The sequence below is a fragment of the Epinephelus lanceolatus genome, chromosome 4 (genome assembly GCF_041903045.1).
Source record: "Epinephelus lanceolatus isolate andai-2023 chromosome 4, ASM4190304v1, whole genome shotgun sequence".
Classification (NCBI taxonomy): domain Eukaryota; kingdom Metazoa; phylum Chordata; class Actinopteri; order Perciformes; family Serranidae; genus Epinephelus; species Epinephelus lanceolatus.
The window spans coordinates 16,513,962-16,531,598 of record NC_135737.1 but is presented as its reverse complement, the minus strand read 5'-3'; the positions used below and the strand labels follow the sequence as shown (position 1 = coordinate 16,531,598).

Below are 17,637 nucleotides of genomic sequence, written 5' to 3'. Positions count from 1 at the left end.
CAGTCTTAATTATACATAAAAACTCTTTACTAAAATTAGTTGTCAATATTATGCTCAAAAGAGGCTGATGATGTGTTTCAGCTAAATAACTGCTGTGGTCTTAGTATCATGGGTATGATGTAAAACTGAGAATCTGCAGTCTTAACTTTAAGATAAATAAATAACAACTCAGCTGCAATATCGTCATCATCCCTCAGTACCAGTCTGTAGTAGGATGCACAGTGACTGTTTGGCCTCTTCATATTTTTAGACAAGCTTCTCTTTTGCTTCTCATTGTCCTCTTCTGAGTGTGTTTTTTTTTTTCTCGCCGCGAGGAACAGGAGAGAAAGTTGAGCGAAGCACCTCGCCAAAAATGTTGGCCATTAAAATGCAGTCAACGTCAGCTTTTCGACAGGCACTCAAACCATCAGTGTTTTTTATTATTTTCTCTCTGACTCGTGGTGGACACATTCTTCAGGCATTGGGCTTTATCTGGCTGGTTAGAGTATTTGAAATCCCAGTTGGATCCCGTCATGAAAGCTGTACCTGTCAGGGCAGATTGGTCTTTGATTTACACTGTGCCAATAGGCAGTTGAGATTGTGTCAGGTCATCATTCTCCTTTTCTGTCTGAGCCGTTCCTTGAATGCCGTTTGGAATAATTCAACTACAGGTGCAGTGACATTAACTAACTAGAATAAAATGCACACAGTCATACATAGGTGACAATAATTTACTCTGATATTATCTAGAACGTACCAGATAAAGTTTATGAAAAAGGAAAATATGCATCCTTTTATTTATTTATTTATTTTACCACCACAGCGTGCTGCGAGATGCATCAAGATGGATGGCATAAACAAAGTTGCATTACTTTTCTCTGTGGGTTGTAACTCTACCAGATATCATCCATAAACATTTTCATCAATCCAGAGGCTTAATCTGAAATCAAAATTTTGTCGTGTTCATATGCTGTATATAAATAGAGGAGCATGTTTATTTCAGGCATTCGAGGAAAATTTCACTTTATTATAACTTGGGTCTTATTTTTTTTTGTTTTGGCCAACATTTGTCTTGATTATGATATCATTGTATTCAGCAAACTAACTCATTAATCAGGGAACATGGTGACAGCAACTCAGATGGATTGACAAAGTTTTTCAACAAGCTAACAGTTTTGCTTTATTTGTATTTTAAAATAACCATATCCCACTACATCATTAACATCTTTAAAGATCGGCTTGAGCTCTGCGTGAAAAAGCACAGCCCTGTTCTCCATTTTAATGGAGTGTGTCCATCAGTGCTGCAAGGTTTCTAAGGCAGGGTGTGCTAAATATGCAACTCAGTTGCAAGAAAAAATTTTTGGCATTGTACATTTTTGCAAACCACGGATATGTTATATTTGCATGTCATGATGCAGCAGATACATTGAAACATGACCACCATGACAGGTCACTACAAAACACCCACGTATGGTTCCTAAAAAACTGCTGAAAACATAGTGAAGTTTCGCTACAAAACACCCATGTTTGGTGCCTAAAAAGTTGCCAAAAACAAAGAGAAGGGTTGCTATGAAACATCCACATTTGATGCCTTCATAGCCCCTAGAGACACAGCAATGACTCACTAAATAACAACTGATTTTATTTTTTTCTTTGTTGGTCTCGAACAGTGGTCTGCAACTTGGCAGGCGTCTCACCCAGGTATCACGCAATCCTCATTCCCTCCACCTCCTGATGACAAAGCCAACTCATGTACTACGTCACTTATGAAATGTGCAAATGTGACATATTTGTAGTTTGCAGAAACATACAATGCCAACATTTTCTTCTGGCAGCATATTTAAATATGCCACACGCATTTTTAGGCCTTATCTCCAATAACAATAAAGCACACTATTATGACCAGGTAAATCAGGCATTTATCTGGTGAACAGAGAGTAATCTGTAGTGCAACACATCCAGAAGTCATGAAATTATTATTTACTTAAGGGCATAAACCACACCACAAAAGCTCAATACTTGTCAACTACAATAGTATACCTATCTGAGCACCAACCTCTGCAACATACTTAGATGAAGCATCAACACAGACTACACTGTCAAAAAAGGGCAGCAAAGACTCCTCTTTCTTCAACAGCTCAATAAATCCAGAGTAAGAACAAATCATGCCTTTTATAAACTGCAGTAATTGAAAGTGTTCTCACATCATCTGACAGTCGGGTTCAACAGTTCAGATGTAAAAACCCACAAAAGACTTCAGCAGATTCTTAAAAAAGTCATCACCAACCCTCTTCCATCAATACAATCCCTCCAGTGCGCAAAAACCCACAGAAATTTACCAAAATTAACTAGATAAATGCAAAGCTACAAATATATTGCTGTAGAGTTTTATTTGATATGTAACAATAATTTTAAAAAAAGGTGATCCTCATATTTTCTTCTATGTAAAGCATTACAAACTACAGTCTACATCTCCCTAAATTTGTAGCAATGAAACAACAGTATAAAATGAATTTATGCCGAAGGCTGTTAAACAGTACTTTAGGCGTCATGCTCTTTATACAAAATTATGGACATCCCTTTAATTTGAAATTTATGGTCTCACTTTATATCAGTTTATATGAGTTTCAGCAGCTGTTGGTTAGACTGGTCCTTTTATTCCTCTGACAGAAGCTGTTTCTACCATTTCTCAGACTCTGATATAACCTGCACCAGCTGAAGAGACGGCAGGGAAAAGTCAACCCTAAAAAAGCCAAAATAGGGTGTTTAGAATGCTTACAAGGCCATGTCACATTCTTCAGATGTGCACACACATTTTGTTCAGCTCTTGTTCACCCATGCCAGGGTGCTATTACTTTCATAAAACCAGAAGTAAATGACAAGCTGATGGAGAAACTAAGTGGTGGCTCGGTCTGCAATCATGGTCATGGCCAGATTGTTTTCAGGTCATCAATGGCTCTAATCACCAAGCTTCGGACTGCCTTCTTTTCTTTCTGCTCATTGGGCAAAATTGATTGTGTTCTTAAATCATTCCCCTTTATTCACAAAGGCTGTACTGATTACAATACTTTACAGCTGAACTGCAAGCTGTTGTTGCAGCCGTCTGTAGCCACTAACAAAGACGTAATCGCTCAAAGCTTCCAACTACCAATTTGTGCTGGTGCTCACTTCCTTGCAGAGAAGTTTGCCAGGGAACTGTGAATTACTGCAACTATGCCTCATTTCCAGAGTGCGCTGTGCCAGAGACATGCACACATACAATACACATGCAATCCACAAGACTGGAAATGCATGAGCTGTGTGAAGGGGCACTGTGTTGTAACTCCAAATCAGTTGTGAAACATATTATTGGAAAAGTTTTACAGTTCACAAATGTATTCCACGCACTGTTAGAATTACTCAATGCCAAGGTTTTCATTGTTTGTATTAGGAGGATTAACCTTTGATATATTCTCAGTTTCCTCAAAGCACTGTAACCTATGAGAGACTATTTCCATATTCTTCTGATAGTTATTGTAAAGCCTTCAGAGCAAAATGAGTCTGTTCTGTCAATAAAACAACTATAGTGGCGAGTGGAGCAGTGAAGGTGTGGAGGAGGGGATCTTCCTCCTCAGGAGAAACAATGCACAGAGCAGCACTTCTTTTTAATCATCACTATCAAAGCAGACAAGCAGGCAGCAAAAGCGGAATTTTCTCGGCTCTGGGGCAGAATGAGGCAGTGTTTGAGGATCACACTCAAACTCCACAATATCGCCTATGGGGAGATAAGGTGATTATTCAGCCAGCCAATTAGGGGGCTGTTTACATGTCTGCTCCTCTCTCCTGGTGTTTTTTACAGTACCACTCCTTACAGCTCCTGTCCCTGAGAGACAGGAGTAAATAATGCACTGCACAGATGTTCATGGGTATTTACATTATACATGGACATCAGGGTGCACAAGCAGGCTACTAAGCATTCCTGACTGGCATGAGCAGAGCAAAACTTTGCCTGGAGAGAAGTCCACAGATAAAATATATATTTATGTACATACTTGTCAAAGTGCACTTTCTTGCATTTTAAATCAGGCTTTTAAAGTTTCTTCAATATTTCCTCTGACATTAATAACAGCCTTGTAACTAATTCCGACATCCCTCCTTTTTTTGTCAAGCAACAAGACAGGGACTGTACTAATGTCGAGCAGTTTAAGAAAGAGAGGAGGGATTTTCTCAAGTCTCCCTGAGAAATTGTTTCTTCAGACAGACTTTGGGAGCTCCTTTCTAACAATTTAGATATCACATTAGCCAGTATTCTCAATTTACCCCTGCTTAAGGGCATAATTCATCATGTAATCGATTTGATTCTGCTCTTTTGGGAAAAAAAGTGAATATATGCTAAGCTTCCTCTTCAAGAACGCAGATATGTCAGGAAACTGTTGTAACCTTATTATACAAGCTGCCATCAGTCAGCTCTCCAGTGTCTGAGCATCCTTGTTCAGAAGCACAGCGGACAGTGTGAGTTATTCTCTTACCCCTTCAACCCTTTCCCCTCAGTTACATACATACGGTATAGACACCTTTTACTAAACATGATCAAAGGCAGTTACAGGTTTACACTGAAAACAACCAATCAAAACCGAGGAGTCTCTAACGCTGCTGTCAGTCATGTCAATCACTGCCTGTGACCCTCCTGTCAAAGTAGGCAGCGCTGATCGTATATGAATCAAGATTCTGATACTGCATTGACTATTTCTTACTCATTTTTTTCATCAACATATTTAGTGTTTAGCTGCTAAATGATAAAGTTTGTCACCTGACCGCCCTGTTGGAAAAAGTCAAGCGATGCACCAAGCAACACCCCATTTTTGTATATAAAAATAGGACAGTGCATTTGCAGTGTTCAAATGTGCAAAGCTGATACAGCATTTGTTAGGTCATTGTCAGACCTAAATGCAGAGATGCCTTCTGTTGCCTCTAAATATTAACCTGAGTGGGATGAATACTTTGGCAGTCATTTATGTGTTATTTTGTACTTATTTTAGGTCAATTTGTAGATATTTACTCTCACTTTGACATTGAGTCCTTTTTTTTCCTTGATCTGTGTCAAAAAAGCTTAATTATTCCACTACGATTCAAAAACATGAAATACTTTTTATAGGCAGTGTATTTGTTGTCACTCATTTGGATCACTTTTTTGATTAGATTCATTATTTATGCAGCAAATTGGATAAATTAGACAGGCAGACAGGATGGCTGAGCCATGGCTGAATCACTTTTGTATTTATGTTCATTTCAGGCAGCGTTCTCTTTGTCTGTTAGGGCTCCGCTCTGTCACTTTGTAGTGCTGTGAAGGGGAGATGAATGCTGATGGATGTGAGGATTTCAATGAATATAAACCAGCTGAGCACTGCTAAACCAACTCTGAACACCAAAAGCACTGGTGATAAAACCTTCTCTTGTGCTTCTTATGTCTTAGATCTTATAATCTAGTTTCCCACTGCTATTGCGCCTTAACGTCAGTCTTTGTCAGATACAAAATCAAGCTGGATTCAGATATGGTTCAGTATGGAGGTCACGGACGGCTGGACCACAACACAGAGTTCTTCACAGATGCCCAGCCCTTCAACGGTCGCTCCAACTCCATAAAGGTAATTCTTTGTTTGACTCATCAAAGGTCATCTTTTGTTGAACGTCATAGAGTCCTAAATATGGAGGGTACTCCAATTATAAGTCCTGCGCCATTGTAGTCGAGTCCAGTCTCTAGACCACTTTTCTAATAACCTATGCTGTATCATCATCCCACTCTGCATACTAATTCTAACATGGCTGGAGGATGTTGTACATTCAGACTGAAAAAGTGACAAAATTAAGTGTACTCAAAAATGTCAGTATGCATACTAAATGATTCTGGAGTGCGTTGTTGATGGACACTTGTCCCACAATGCACTGCACATAAGTAATGGAGGAGCTGCTCACGGCTGAAAAATATCAAAAGCTGCAGTGGGTGGTGATGAGATGGCTCCAGAAGTATCTCAGAGAATAAAAAAATGAAGGATTAAAACTTTGGACAACATTTTAATTTTGCTTTGTTGTGTCCAAATGTATTTTGCCAGTAGCCTTACCAAGTCACATGTTTAACGTCATTCTCAATTACTACTAAATGTACAAAAGGTGCATTCAGTTCTTGTGTACTAACTACCTTAATCCTGATGGTATTTGTATACTGTTTAGATTTAGGGCATTACTTTGATCTCGCATGCCTTTTTCATTTCAGACATTTTGACTTGTCTGATGTCACAACAAATAGCAGGAAAAACACATGGTGTTACCAATAGCATTAACAATGCTATTCCATTTAAGTATCCCACCCCCCACTGAGTACCTGGATCCTGACACTGGCACAGAAAAACATAATGGCAGCCTTCATTAATGTTATTAGTTGCACACCTAAATCTCATTATATAAGTGTGTGCCCAGAAGATTAAGGAGTATATCCACTCATCAACAGATGAGGGCTAAAGCATCCCTGGTTTGACACCAGAATATCTTCCTTGAAGGCGTCCACAGTGTAAACATTACTAAAAACAGCAAGGCTCGAGACTGTTACCCAACCTAATTGCCAGAGAAAATGTCGGCACTGTACATTTCTGCAAACTACGCATATGTTACATTGGCACATTATTATGTAGCAGTTACATAGAAATGTAACTTTTCAACGACACTGTGATTAATGTGTGGATAGATTTAGGCACAAAAACCACTTCGTTATGGTTAGGAAAAGATCATGTTTTGACTGAAAATACCCAATTTGGGGGGCACAATCCCAGCAGGAAACACAGTAATATCTCAGCAAAAACAACCACTCTTTGTACTCCTATCCTGGAGGGAAAAGCAGGAATTTCTCAGTAAAAAAAACCAACCAATTGTTTTGCCTAACCAGCCGCTGCAAAAAAACGCCATAGGTCACTAATAAACACCCATGTTTGGTTGCTAAAAAGCCGCTGGAAAAACAACAATGACGAGCTAAAACACAACAGGTTTTGTGAATTGTTTTAAAATTCATCAATTTATATTTTATTAAGACTTACAGTTATGCATATTTAAGGGCAGGACACTTTGAGTGACAGGCTGTCTGCCGGTAGTGTACTCGGCTTCTCAGTCAGATCCACTCCTCGCTCCTCCACAGCCAGCCTCTTGCCCAAATATGGTCACTTCTGGCCCCAAAAAACCAAGATGGTGACAGCCGAAATGCCAAACTCAACGCTTTAAAACCAGAGTCTACAAACCAATAAGTGATGTCACAGTAGCTATGTCCATTATTTTTACAGTCTGTGATCCTGACATACTACCCCCCATCTTTCATGTGATTGTGGAAAAAGCTTTAATTGCTGAGGGCGCACTTGAACAATAGAAATAAACAAGAAAAATAGGATGTGTTAGCCACGATGAACTTGTGAAGGCAACGTTAACAGCAAGTACAGTAAATAAGCTGCTTCAATAGAACAGAGCCTATGAGTAAAGAAATCTCTAACTGGTTTGCATTACTGCATTTTCTTTGCAACACTGTCAACAGTATTTAATGTACAATAGTGATCAAACATGTCCCTTTCTCTGCATGAACCAGGTGGATATTGATGGTTTACAGCAGTTTAGTGTTGTCCTTCATGCAGGGAAGGAGGTAAACGCACAACCTGCTTGTAGCAATTACAAAATATGATGAAATAGCTGTCAGTGTATTAATGTTTTGTCCTTTTATGTTCCATGTTTGGTTTCACAAATCAATTTAATTAGCTTGAAATGGAGTTTGTAGTGAGAGGATCCTTTTGAGCCATTCTAATGAGGTTTAAGTGTGTTGTCATGAAAGAGGACGGCCTGTTCTGGCAAAAAGCCACCATCTCCCCGGTCTGGGCCTCTCAGCTTAACCACTGCTCTATAATTTAGTATCTTTCTCATTAATATGATTAGCTTTTAATGCAGAATCCAGAAAATGATCAAATATAGCTGCAGTAAAAAGGCTGGATCTGTCTATCAGGGGATGGTATCCATTGTTTGTGAGAATCATATCTGACTCCTATGCGTTTTACTCATGTTGGCAGTTATCCTGGAGTCATTGAGCGATATGTGAATCTGATATCTACAGCTCTTTCAGATTCTCCGGCAAACAATGTGCATTATTCATGGTGTTAGAACTTACCTTTTCATGTGCATGCCTCTTAAACTCACAGCGTCATGGAGGGGGGAAAAAATATCTTGGAGAATGAACCACTGGGCTTCCATCATGGAGACTGCTTTAGGCTAATAGCATGAAATAGATCGTCCTTGGAATATAGAAGGAAACACTGATGTGCATTTTAAGCAGAGTGCTGGAGGATCTTCCTCATGTTTGTCTCCTTTTTTTCCTGATGTAATTTTTGCTTGATTAAAATGCTGAAAGGCAAGAAGATGTTTATGAAAAAGGTCAGGGATGAATTAGTGAGGATCAGCACCGATACCCAAACACTCCAACTGTAACTCCACTGATTGCATGTGTTAGATCTTATGTTAATGAATCCAATTAATGCGTGAGGACAGTGATGTCTGTGAAGTGGTCTGCACAGTCATCATCTCCCTCTGTGGTTTTTTTCCGTTTGTTTAGTGAAATAATAAATATCTCGAGGCAGTACACTTAAGCTGTTTCAGTTAGCACCCGAGTTGACACAGCACCTGATAAGCTGTTTGTTTATCTGAACTCAACTTGAACCTCCTCAGATCGATACTAAAAGTGTTGCAGGTAATGGATAGAGGAAATTACTCTACATGTATGTTAAAAGTTGGACAGAACATTTTAATGCATCAAAAATGTGTTTAGCAAAACTCACACGGCTATTTAGAGCATCATTTCAGCATTATTTAACCTTAAAAAGCCTCTTCCTCTTTCACAGACAGTGATCCTCCATCATATTAGCTTAGGTTTCATCAGATAAGGGCTCAAATTCCACATTCTCTTAAATGTCTTATTAATTCAAACACCACTGCTTCACCCACATCCCTCTTGGCCAAAACGTGAAGTTTAGTTAACAAGTCATCTGCTAATGTTGGCACCATCATGGATTAATGGGCAATGAAAGGGAGTGAGAGGAACGGGGCTGACAGAGAGGGAGGCAGTCGGCAGGGTGGGGATCATTCTGCACATACTGTATCCTCTTTATAGGCTCCCTTGTAGAGATTGCACATTGAGACTGTAGTCTTGCATAAAGATGCTTCTTCTCCTCCTCCTCCTCCTCCTCCTCCTCCTCCTCCTCCTCCTCACACCTACCTGGTTATGACAAGAATAAGAGCCTCTGCGGGGGCTGCGAAAGGTGCCCACATCATCCATGTTTTATTTAACAACTGTTGCTTTAAAGTCTGCACAAACTTCTTCTCTCCTGTCTTTTTAATGGGTCTGTCAGTTCTCCAGCTTGCTTGTGACTGATAATAAACTCATATATCCTCCTAAGAACGCATCACTCCTTAGACTGAGAATGCACATAATTGGATGAAGCCAGCAGAGTTGAGAGCATCCCAGTGGCCCGGCAGGCTGTGGCGAACATCATGTAAGACTAACGCCCTGTGTTTACAAATGTGCTCCTCGACTGTTGTTATGTGACATCTCTTTAGCTCTTTCAGTCATGTCTTTTTCTCCATTGCAAAAAAAAAAAAAAAATCAAATCAAAACAAACATACCATAAGAACAAAATAGAAACTGTTAGACATGTTCAACAGTGTAAACAGAGGAATGCTGCGTATTGTGGTAGGTGTCGGTAGGCTGTTTCTGTGCTGATTCAGTTTCAGTAATATTTTTTTTACATTACAAAATACAGTAATCATCTGTTATACATCTTGCCAAGACTATGTTGACTAGACTACTTTGATTTCCCAGTTTAAAAACTCTAAGTGTCACCCTTTAAAACAGGTTTATAGCTGTAAATAATGGCTTTATTATTGGTTAATAAAACATGAATTATTTAACAAAGCTATTAGTTATTTAGAGTGTTTAGAGTCCAAGTTATGACCAGGACCCCAATGTACCCAGACTGAGACCAGACCAAGACTCTGACGGGTTGAGACCAAGTCAAGACCAAGACCAGAAGAGTGTGACTCCCACACTGCATGACACACTTTACAATAAACATGCAACATGCAAAGCAAAGGCAGTCCGCATTCCCATGAAAACACCCACAGAAAATAAAGGAAAATTCCTTTTGATTCACCTCTTTCATTGTCATATATACTGCATGTGTGTATGTATAAGTGTACCATGAGAAATGTCTTGATAAAATCATCAGAAGGCACTGCAGAGGTGAATTTTATATGTGGGAATTTTCCTTTGTTTTCAATGAGCAAACAAATATAAAAAACACTAAGGAGCTGAAATCGTCTTTCTACACTCCTGTTTTGCAAAAGCAGTTTAGTGATATCCCTGCAGATGTGGTCTTGACTTAAAATCCTGTTTGTCTGAGCCAGACCAATGTAGTCAAGTATGAGACAAGTGCTCCAAAACATGGTCTGAAGAGATTAAGACTGATCTTGAGTTTCACCATGTAAAAAAACATCCGCAACATTTACATTGACCACGTTTTTTGTTAGCCTGGAAATCCAGACCCAAATCTAGAAAGATTTAGGGTCTGGCCATGAGTAATGAAAATGGCCCAACTCGAGGGGCAGCACCAAGCATGCATTTGTAAATATCACTGCATGCAATTGGATAACACTACGACCAATCAGAACAATACACGGGGTGATGTATACGCTTATCTACCAGCAGAGCTAACTGGTAGATTAGACTCAACAAAAACGTCCTTCTTGCAAAGGAAAGATTTGAGCGCCGTCTTCTGTTCCTCTTTTAGAGAAAAAGCCAAGTCTAACTTGTTCATTGTAGCTGCCAAAGCCGTTTCAAACAACTGGTGTTCATCCGTAGCCATCTTGCAATGTGTACTGACTGAATCCGGACTTCGTCGTCACAGCGCTGTCGTCATCTCTTTAGCTTGCCTCTGGCCCACCTATATCAGATACATCGATGTGATTGGTGCAGCTCAGTTTCATGGGCATAGGTAATGAGCATCATTACTGATTGCCAGAGTGACTCGCTGAGTAAATTCAAATTGTGCTCGTGCGAGAACTCAACCCAGGGTAATTTTTTGTTACATTTTAAAAACAAATTACAACAGAAGAAAAAAAGCAATGAATCTCAAAAATCGATGTAACAAAAAGCTACTTTACAGTTATGTTGCAGCTAATGACATGAAAAAAAAAAAGTTTTGTTGTTGTGGGGGGTTTTGTTTGTTTTTCAGGGGTCTAGGAGGTCACCATTTTTCAGCAGTCAGATAAATAATGTCTATCGGAGTAAGCAATAGAAAGTCTCTGAGATGAACCTGCTGAGAATGATCACCCGAATCTGCCTCTCCTCTCGGCTTTACTGAGCTTTATAGTGAGTTTTAGGCTCATTATGTGGTCTGTGTCCATAAATTTACTGTTTTAACTCACTCTCACTGCTCCTTACCAGCATTGTTTTTTTTGTTGTTGTTGTGTTTTTTATACTATAGTGTGTTAAGTAATAACAAAAGAATCAGCACTCGGGCTCATTTAATTTCATCCTTAGTAATATGAAGAGAGTGAATGTTTGAACAGCTTGCCATGAAACTGAATAAAAAAGATTTAAAAAAAATACACTCTTCTCCATATGCAAATAAAAAAATATTGCAGCTAAGCCTTCATGTGAGTGAATTGACAGCTTGATGTACTCAGCAGGGCATTTCATGAGAATCTCGCACATCAAGAACTAGGAATACTGCAATTGAACGATTACAACTTATTCATTTAGCAGACGAAAACTTAGCGTTGTCGGGGACAACGACTCTCCAAGTGAGAAAATGTGTTTTGGGTTCAACCTCTTCCGGTATTTGTCCCATTTACAGATTTGTTTGAGTATCATAATGTCAGAGATGTAATGCTAAGAAACACTGATGAGTAATTAGCTGCTTCAAAACCTTTTGATAAACTTTGCATGCATCAAAGGGGTTGTCTCCTTTGACAGTTTCACAAAAAGAAATTAAGCTGAAGTGAGGAACGGAAATAAAGTGAGGGAAACGAAGCAGGCTTGAAGCAAATGATCAAAAGACATACACTGCCATCAGAAACATCTAAGGCCTGATGTTGAAGTGTGAACTAACAGAGTAAAACTGTGACAGGACGTTGAGGACAAGCACATACAAATACGCAGTACTACTAAACCCTCTCACACATACTGTGTATACTGTATGAAACACATATGCATGCACTGTACACACAGGTATCTGACCTTTTTTTCCACCTATAGCCTGTTCTGCATGTTTTTTGTACAAGGCGACTTGCCATGATTTTATGATGTGTATATGCTCAGTTAATGTGTATATGCTCAGTTAACCCCTGTTGTGACAGCAGTAAGAAATACAGCAGAGGTCTAATGTAAACAGGTCAAAGGTGAGGCCTCCAGAGAGGCTCCTAAATGTTTACAGTATATGAAGCAGATCACGTTATCCTGACATGATTCTTAATGTATTTTCATTTATTTTGTGTCAGATAATAAAAACACAATTTTAAAGATCTCTTTTTAAAAATTTGTAGTGTAAATCGTCCTGTACACTGAAGACTGAGACGCTGCTACATGTAACTCAGAAAAGTTGCAATTTTGTATCATAATCTATTATAACAATTTTTTTTTCTCATTTTGCAGGAGCTTAATGTTATATTACCCCTATTAGCTATGATAACAAAATACTCAATGTATTAAGCACTGATCTGTGACACTGGTGATATCACTGCAAGTGACAAAGCAAACAACAAAACTACAAACATTAAGAACCAGGCTGTAAACAGCACCAGATAATACCCTTTAATTGAGTCTCACCTCAGTTAACCATCCAAGTCAGGTTTGTGTTGTTACCCACTCGGATCCTTGGCCTACCTAAAGTACAACCTGCATGCACAGGAGTGCTTACAGGGAGTTGATCCTTGTTAAGTGAGTAATGGATCCAAACAGAGACATGTCTGGAGACTTTAAGTGCACAGATAGTCAGGCTGCGCTCTTGGCAGCAGCCCTGGTCAGGAGGATACAGAAACCTAGTGGATGATATATTCCTGTGAAGCACCTCATGAATCCTTTATCAGTGTGTTTGAACATTGATCATATTGAGTATTAGCCCAAAGGCTGGACTCTGCTCTTGAAGTGAGTCAAAAATCCATATTCTCACATGAGAGTGTGATGCGAGGCGATACAAGAACACCCGTAAGACAAAAGAAGTTTAAATAAGGACAAACAGCCTCAGCTAACTTTCTACTAATACAGTACTTCAAAAACAAACTGTTTTACTTCCTCTTCATGTCAGTTTTTTGCAGCTCTGATATTAAAACTTGGAACAAATTGCCAGATTTGCAAAGGTTCTGTTGTACAGTAACTTAATGTTGGGTCTGGCTGCTGGTAGTAACTGCTGTTGCTCAGATCTGAAATGTGGTTTATGAGTGTCTGCTGGTGAAGTGATAAACACCTACTGCAAATGACTCATCAGAAAGCAGCAGAGGCTTTATGGACATATTCAGACAAATCCAGTCAGATGCTGGAAGACCAGGTTTGCTTGTTGCACATCGCCTTCACAAAATGTTGGCAGCAGAATGTGCTACACTGATGAGGACTATGTGACATTATGACGGACAAATTTAGATTAACATTGGGTGACTGGCTGTGTGATCTAAATTAGATCATAACATACTGTAGGTAAATCAGGAATGAGAAGTCATAAGCGTTGGGAGCAATGGTGGGTTTAGAAACATTTGAATGAGGGGTTTCTTATATGAAAATATATCAATAAATAGCTGTTATTTGTAACTGAAAGTAACCATGAATTATGAGACAACTGACCCCTGGACACATGCAAAAGGTCCCCTATTCCTCCCACACAGGAACAAAGGGGCATTAAAAATGATACAACTGTGTCATTCTGAAGTCATTCTCTTGATTTTGTTGTTGTGTGTCTGTCTGCTGTTTCTTGTGTCTCTTTGTAGTTGTTCTTCATCTCTTTTGGGTTGATTTGTGTCTCTGTGGTCATTCTTCATCTCTTTTGGGTTTTGGATAAAAAGTCACTTACTCTATGTACACTATGCATCTATTTTATAATGCCTTCATGCTGTGAGGAGTAAGTACATTAATTAGAATGTCTTCCGCTAATTGCAGTGCCAACATTTGGGACTATCTGCTGCTCTTTGTTCACAGATTGATTTAGAATTTGTCACTATTGCTATCTATGTGGTGGAAATAAAAGCTGTTGACATATTCCAGGTTAGCACAGTGGTAGCTGTTGTCTAAACAGGTGCAATGATTCATTCTGCCTTTCCGTCTCTCTGCGGTGCTTCTGCATGGAGACTCTCCCACTGTGACTGTTTAATTAGTCACCAATGTCTGTGTCAGTGTTTCAGCGCTGGGCTGCTCGACTCCCTCGGTGACAAACTGTTGCCAAAGAAACACATCCACAGCAAGCTCAGATCTACTGATGCCGAGGGGTGGCTTGAAGAGTTCAGGGGGTGATTGAATTGTTTACAGTTCTGCGCTCTTTTTCAGTTTTCTGTTGGGAAATATAGCATCATTTATGTCTGCTTGGTTTTTCCTTTGGCATAAATCTGAAATGACTAATGGTACACAGTGGCTTCTTGCCTCCAAACGACACTGTGAATATCAAAAGGATTGATCAAAGACTTTATTAGCTACACCGCTCCAAACTTACAGCCTCTCTAAGATTTCTTTGTACTGTACATATAAGGAATCTGACATTTCCAGGCTCGGTTCCTTCTTTTTCTTTTTTTTTTTTTTCATGGTGTGCTTATTTTTTGCTGACATATTTTTTTCTTCAGTCCACCAAAACTCGGGAGATTCTTTTAGCTCAGCTTATGCCCACTGGCAGATTGTATCTTCACAGAATCTCAAGTTTACAGTTGATGCATAGCCAATATATTGAGATGATGAAATGCATAGTAATTGCATTGATTGGAGAGTTCAGAATTGAAAATTATTATTTTTTTGCCCCCACTTTAGGCAAGATTGCTCATTTGGGGATTGTTCACTTGAATGCACAAGCTTTGAATGCAATGTGATGTTAATGAAATGAATTTCAGACAAATTAAGTCAGTGATCAAGAAATTTGCAGCACCAGCTACGGCAGGATGCATATTCTCCATAGCTCAAAGCTTGAAATGAAATGCTACAGAACCAGCTCACAGGCACAACTTTAAGCTGTAGATCTGCTGACTCCAGTGCCACCCAGAGGTCTTTATGCAGCTGCAACTCTGTCACACTTTGATTATACCTCTCTAACCTTGACAGTCCTCTTTGATCAAGGCTGTGGTGTTTGTCTACTGTCTCCTCTGAAGAGTTATTGTTCTGTTCAGATCTGAATATCCCTCTAAATACACCCTCCCATCCTCTTCTTCACTGTCCCCTTCTTTTTCCTCCTTCTCCTCCCCTTCATGTTGCCGTCATGTCGACCTTGATTGTGAGAAGCAATCATGCCTGATCATCAAGGCACCACCAAGTGCCTCCATGTCTGACTGAAAAAGGATAAACGTGAAGACTCAGTAATCTCTAAAATGGGTGATCTCGTTAACATCATTAATCTTCAATTGTCAACTCACTTTTCTCCCTTCTTTCTTTCCTCCCTTTGTCTCTCTTTCTCTCTCAGGTCTACATCCCCTGCAGAACAGCTATTGTCCTGGCCAACGAGGAGATAGATTACTGTTATTAGAGGATGATTGTCTCCACAGAGACCAGGATCGAGAATGGATTCCAACCTCAAACTGAGTGTTAACAATCACCTTCATCTTAAAGTGTCAACCTTGCACACTACCCAAACCCACTTTTTGTGTTCAAGTTTTTTTTCTAAATGGGGGGAAAAAAGCATTGTGAGCTTGTGTGCTTTCAAACACCATCTGCAACCTTAGATGCTGTGTAACCCCATTTACTACAGATTGGTCCATTTGGGAAGCGTCCAACCTAACCAGCAGCTAGATGCTAAAACTTAAAACCCTGCCGAGTCCATCCACTACTAGCCAGCAGCCATTTATAGGCTCTGTTGAATTTGGCGTGTCATCTGAAACACGACCAGCAACTGTGGCAGAGGAAGCAATACAGCAAGCATTCATAGATGATAAAAGCTCAGAGAAAATGAGAATATTTTAGAATGTTATATTGACTTGGTTTAATTATTTTGTAGCTAAATACAGATAATATTTTGGTGTCAAAGACACAAAGAGATTTACAGTATTACCAGCACTTGAAAATCAGAACGTCCAGATATGTAACCAATGGTGATCAATCTTTGTTAATTTGCATTTTGGGACAATGTACGTATAAAGATATTGCAATTTGTACAAAGTAATAAGCTGCTTTGAATTATTATACTTTTAATGGGTATCGAAAACAGTTGTGTTGTAATGTTTGAATTTATGCAGCTACTGGGAGCATTTATGTGGTTATTTATGGCCCTGTTATTAAGCCAGTAATTTGCAGCTAAAGCAAAGTGATAAAATCCCCTAATTTAGATTGTTCACAGTGTGTTGTATAATGCACAAGTAACAATTTTTGCAGAATTACACAGCCCCCCCCCCCCCCCCCCCCCCCCCAACAGAATATAATGTGTGGTTTTCTCCTACAGTAGATCCTATTAAAGCAATTTATGTCATGTATTTCACTGAACTCTTTGAATTCTGGTATATTCCACTAAAATAGGGTGATACTGATGATCAACACATAATTATGTGTGTGTTTTACAGGTGTGACTCACACACCTGACTAATTCCACCACAGGTTATTAGCACCATGTTCTTTAGGTACTGTACATTGCATTCCCATGAGATTATTGCAGGCATTCCAGAAAACACAGGAAGAGCCTAAATTCACACAGAGAACGATGTATGCATCTCAAAATTAGCTCTGACTTTTGTGACTTTGGTCTCAACTCACTTGGTGATTGAACATCTCACAGAACAGCTGCAACGCTCATCCTGTGCTCCCCATAGCTGTTATGTGAGATGGTTATTGATGAACCAACATGTGTACGAACTGAAGAACATCACTGATGATAGGTGACTGGTTTTGTGAACACTGAACTGACTCACTCAGGCAACATGTCATTAAAATAGTCTTTTATTTCAGATTATGTTTTTATGTTAATTGATCTGTTTCCATCCTTTACTGTATGTTTTCTTGGTTTATCTAACAGTCCCTTGTCGCTATGTGAATGGATGTCATTTGGACAGTTTTCAGTATTCTCTTCACGTTTTATCCAACACGTCAAAGGAGTACTGTTATAAGTGAAACAATAGCTGATTTTAGGCATCCCAGATAAAAGCTAATGCCTTGATTTACTGCCATGGATACTGTAATTCTGTGATCCCCACCTACTGCATTACAGATTCTCAACCATTTAAGCGGTGTATTGTAGCATATGGCAGGTTTTGATCTCCCTCCCCTGCAGCCGAAGAAAATAAATTTGTATTCAGGACCATCCTCCTGTGTTTAGCCAAAAGTATCATGAACATGTCATTTCTTTTTGTGTAACACCAAAGCATTCAAAAATGCCTTTCTCCACCTCTCAAAAAGCACAGAGAGGATCACTCTGCATAAATTTCCTGCGACGAGTT

At 39.3% G+C, this 17,637-nt stretch overlaps 1 protein-coding gene across 1 annotated transcript in view; it reads left to right on the top strand.

Annotated features, from left to right (window-relative positions):
* gbe1b (glucan (1,4-alpha-), branching enzyme 1b) overlaps positions 1–16,601 on the top strand; it is an 86,988-nt gene extending 70,387 nt beyond the window's left edge. The window contains exons 15-16 of the mRNA XM_033631368.2: positions 5,486–5,603; positions 15,678–16,601. Coding sequence (XP_033487259.1) covers positions 5,486–5,603; positions 15,678–15,740 — 181 coding nt within the window. The 3' untranslated portion in view covers positions 15,741–16,601. The remainder of the gene's footprint in view (positions 1–5,485; positions 5,604–15,677) is intronic.
* Positions 16,602–17,637: the final 1,036 nt, after the last annotated feature.